Source organism: Vanellus vanellus (assembly GCF_965231255.1).
Source record: "Vanellus vanellus genome assembly, chromosome: 1".
In the NCBI taxonomy this organism is placed as follows: Eukaryota; Metazoa; Chordata; class Aves; order Charadriiformes; family Charadriidae; genus Vanellus; species Vanellus vanellus.
Window position 1 is genome coordinate 32,076,185 of NC_138905.1, and position 4,775 is coordinate 32,080,959.

At 35.8% G+C, this 4,775-nt stretch overlaps 1 protein-coding gene across 1 annotated transcript; it reads right to left on the reverse strand.

The window, feature by feature from the left end:
- Nucleotides 1-836: 836 nt before the first annotated feature.
- On the reverse strand, nucleotides 837-3,502 carry DNAJB9 (DnaJ heat shock protein family (Hsp40) member B9). The gene is made up of 2 exons (XM_082496491.1): nucleotides 3,279-3,502; nucleotides 837-1,535 (listed from the first exon to the last, which is right to left on the reverse strand). Exons 1-2 carry the CDS (start codon nucleotides 3,493-3,495, stop codon nucleotides 1,105-1,107), a joined length of 648 nt encoding a protein of 215 aa, XP_082352617.1. The 5' UTR covers nucleotides 3,496-3,502; the 3' UTR covers nucleotides 837-1,104.
- Nucleotides 3,503-4,775: the final 1,273 nt, after the last annotated feature.

A 4,775-nucleotide genomic window follows, 5' to 3' on the forward strand; every position in this document is an offset into this window, starting at 1 on the left:
ATACCCACTAGTGCTGTCCTTATTATCAGATTCCAGCATCAAAAGGCATTAGACAAATACAATAATTGTAATTTTCAGTTTTACTCTGTGTTTATGTTAAGAATTTACCTTTCAAATCACAATGCTGAAAGATTCCTGCTGACAGGTAACAAATCTGTCAAACTAAACACAATCCATCTATTTTGTATTTAGAACCATCCAGAAACACTAGGAATCTGTAGGCAAGCTTATCTAGTTTAAGTTCACTAGAGCACAGGGGAGTATTTAAGTTCAATAAACTGAGCAACAGAAACTACATTGCATATGTGATAATATAACAAGCATAAAACAAGAGTGTTTTCAGTATGTTCTTCCAAACCCTGTTAAAGAGATATTTGTATTTTAGAAAGAAAAGAAAAAAAAAAAAAAAAAAAAAAGGAGACCTTGTGTGCACAAAAACTTACATACATGAATAGCCTTTAAATAACTCAAGGGTTACTCAAAGCCTAAAATCTTTTCAGGCCAATGAAAGGCTATTTGGAAACACAAGTAGTTCCTACATCAATCTCTTAGATCAAGCACAATCTTAACATATTCCCTTCTTGTTATTTTCCAATTTTAAAAAGCAGGTTTTTATTAATACATTTGCAATGCTGGACAGAGTGACAGAGACCCAGGTAAGTCATATTTCTGCTGCTATTTTGTGTAAATTATCTAATTTTCACAATAAGTCCGTATCAGGTAAAAACTGCAAGTATCTCCTCTGCTGCAATCCATGCACCAGTAACTTAAACAGTCCTGAATTGGCATATATGAAAAAATTATATTACATTTCTGAAATTAAAAATATGTATCTTGTGTTGAAGTTCAAAATTATGGGAAGTATTTACTAAACTGAAATACATGAGATGATTTCTCTCCCATTCTAAGTAGTTACTGAGACATTTACTTCTCAACTGCATGTTGTTTCTATTTTGAAGATTAGTTTCATCTACAATTTCTTTATAGCAGTTAAGTGTTTTTTAGAACAAACAGTTCAAAGAACTTTCTCCATGTTAGCACAAAACCAAGAAAGCTTATAAAGATATTGAAAGAGGAAGAAAAGAGATTAAAAGAAAGGAAACACTATTGTCCAGAACAGTCTGTATACGTGGTAACCATGTTTCCTCGTCTCTGAGTGACAGTCCTACAGTGCTTGCTGGATCCATGAAACCTGGTATCAGTTCGCACTGCATGTCGGTGTGCATTTTCAAAGTCACTAAATGAAAACATTTTTTCCATATTTTCAAACACATCATCAAACAGTCCACCTCCAAAGGAGAACTCTTGGAAAGAACGTCTTTGCCGATTGTGAGCTTCCCGATGACTTCGGAAGTGATTTTCAAAGTGCTTTTTTGACCGTGAGTTTTGACTAAAGAGGTCAAAGTCTTTGAACAGCTCATCAAAGTTGAAATTAAATGACTGATGAAACGGGCTTTCATTGTTTCCTTGTCCTCCATGACGACCAAACTGATCATATTCTCTTCGTTTATTCTCATCTGATAATGTTTCATATGCTATTTCCATTAAAAACAAACAAACAAAAAGTTTAAAAAGTTTATTTACATTCCCAATTTAAAAAATGAAAAAAAAAAAAACAAAAACAAACATACACAAACACAAAGAACAGCTTTCTCCCACTCCCTCAACAATACAAATTTCAAGGAAGACTTTCATTCGACACACAAGCCCAAACAAGCTCAACATTTGTTTAACTTTCTCCAACACAAAATAAGCTGTTTCAAAATGAATAACTATTTATTTATAATAATAAATATAGCTCTATTATGAGGACATTATATCCTCAAAATTTTAAATTCACGTAACACAACACAGTTCAACTAGCAATAAAGATTAGGGTTTATATTTGAAAGCAAAGTGCAATGACACACAGCAATCAGAAAGACTGAAGGAGAGGATGAGTTAGGAGCTCTGCCAAACAAAATGAACCGCCTGCTGCATTCCTATCACAGAAACACACTGCAAGGTCTGCAAAACTACTTGCCAGCCCGCTAGCAAGTTCTAGCTACACCACGGTTACAACTAAGCAACAAGATAAATATCAGGAGATAAAATAAAAGGGAATTAATTTCCCCTATGTCCAAACACTCAATTTTTCAAAAGTTCAACAATAAACCTAGACTTTGTGTTTGGATATACCTAAAATAGAATTAGGTTTCCATCCAATCTTTGGTCCAGAACTACAGCTACTGGTGTTCCAAGGCAGAAACTCTGACAGATAATATACCCATAACATTAAGTATTTTAAATGCTTCCATTTTCTTATCTATCAAAGGCTTGCAACTATGCTATATACTTCCAACACTTAAAAGTTCCCAATTCCTCCTGTAATAAGACATCCCCCTTCCTCCCTTTCATTATATTAATAACTACCTTTCTTTGAAAATAACTTTTCTGCAGACAAGAAGGTACAACCCAGAAATCTCTTTTAGCTTAGTTAGGAGAACTATACAAATAGACGGATAACACAGTCTACGGGAGGCAGAAGTGGGAACACTTTAATTTTCAGCAAACCTTTTTCTGTTCTGGATTATTCACTTCCACCATTATATTTTATCACAAAACACTTATGAAAGGTTTATTGCTAGAATCACAGGATAATTCAGGTTGGAAGGGACCTCAGAAGGTCTCTATTCTAACCTCCTGCTCAAAATAGGGTGAGTTACAAGATCAGACTAGGTTACTCAGGGCTTTATCCACTCATTCCTTAAAAATCTCCAAGGTTGGAGACTGCACAACCTCTCTAAGCAACCTGTTCCAACCCTGGCCTATCCTCAAGGTGAAAAAGTTTTTCCTTATAACCACTCTGAACCTCTTGTACCTGTTGTATCTTGTACTCCCACCATCTGCCCCATAGCTACTGGAAGGTTGCTGTTAGGTGCCCCTGAAGCCCTAGTAATCCTGAGCCAGGTCTTATTAGACAGATCAAAAGATAAAAATTAACCTCCAAGGGCTAAAGTTGTCCTACTGCCGAGTATTTTTTGTGACAAGAGGCATAAACCAAAAAGCCTATTAAGCAGGAATGCATTAACTGTGTAAAAGGCCTGACTATGTGCAAGGACACGGAAACAAGTGAGATACTGATATTCGACATTTGACAGCACAGAAGTAGAATTCAGGAAAAAAAAATATCTTTTTACCTCTTATTCAGTAAAAACAGAGCATACTTAAGTTACCACATTTGATCACAGATCTAAGCCATGTATCAAATTATTAAGGCTAAGGTTAGTGCATATTACCTTCAGCAATTTCTCTAAATTTCGCTTCTGCTCCGGGACTCTTATTTTTGTCTGGGTGGTATTTCATAGCCAGCTTGTGAAATGCCTTCTTGATCTGGCGGTCAGATGCATTTTTTGGCACTCCTAAGATATCATAATAGCTTTCTGTAGCCAGTATTAATTCAGTTATCATTAAAATGCAGAGAGCAAATGTGAAGACAGATTGTGTAGTGGCCATTTCTCTGGTTCCTAGAAAGAAAAAGAAAAATACTTGAAGAACAAGTTATTTAACATTCCACAACAACTTAAAGGCAACTATAAGAGGGAAGAGGAAGACTTGTATGTTTCAGCAGTCACTCAGTGACAGACATGTAAGCATGTTGTTACACACGTGTCAAATGCCATTCCTCTAGTTTCATAGTCACAGAATATGTAAATGAAAATGCTGCAAATTCACGTTTCACACGCATCACAAGCACGCTTCAGTGTTCATCTTTGTTTTACATGTATCCTTAACTGTACATTCTCCCACAGAGCTGCTGAAGTAAATATACAATACATTTCACTGTATCAAACAGTTCATCCTGGCATACTTGAACCAGCTTTAAATTAATTCTTGAGTTCTAGGACCATAAACACAGCAGCTGTAAATTAAGCACAGGTTGCAAAAACCCACTCAACACTGGAAGACCGATTCACTGATTAGCTTGTGCAGCAGTAAGAGCCTGAAAACACAACTGGCCTAGAGACTGACTGCAAGGAGCAGAAAGACAAGACTGTTAGACACTCATTCTCAGCTTCAGAAGGTCATTTAACTGACCTAAGAAGAACATGATAAATAGTAGAACACTCATTTAGAGTACAGAGTTCAGTCAAGTGGGGCACATTTTCTTTTACTTTACAATGGGCTGAGCTCAGCTTACTTTCATACCAGACTGTACTATAAATAAAACCACCTACCATATCTTTGATATCAAATAATTCATCTGATAAATATAACTGCATATAGACGTTTACATATGAAACTCTCCATGTCTGAAAAGGAATCAAAAAAGAAGTCTTCTATACAAAACAAGGAGCTTCAACAATAATTAAAAGTTGTAACTTTTTTCAGCAACTTATTTGTCAAAAAGTTACAATTCAAAACAAACTGATGTTAGAACTTGGGGAAAAAGCTGTGGCATAAGTCAGTCATAAGAAAAATGTGTTCCATGTTGCTACATGATCTTTCATGATTTTTATGAAGGACAGAGTGAGCTCTTCCTACCAGAAGAAGAAATCAAATGATTTTCCAAGGCCTGTGCGTATTATAGTTAACACACAGAGTACAGAAACCTGAATGTTCAAAGACAGAATGCTGGCTGTCACCCAACCAGCAGGATGTACAACAAGGCCTTGAACATGCCAGAAGTAACATGTCCCTGTCACCAGATTACACTGATTTGAGTGTACTCTAAGTACAACTCAAAGAGATGAATGGTATTACTTTCCTGAAAGTTGAATAAACTAACCTTACAG

Bases quoted from the DNA above. Each gene is read 5' to 3' on its own strand.
- DNAJB9 (XM_082496491.1), bottom strand. From the start codon at position 3,495: ATGGCCACTACACAATCTGTCTTCACATTTGCTCTCTGCATTTTAATG. The intron at 1,536-3,278 runs GTAATATGCACT...TAATGGAAATAG, and splicing joins ATTTAGAGAAATTGCTGAAG to CATATGAAACATTATCAGAT.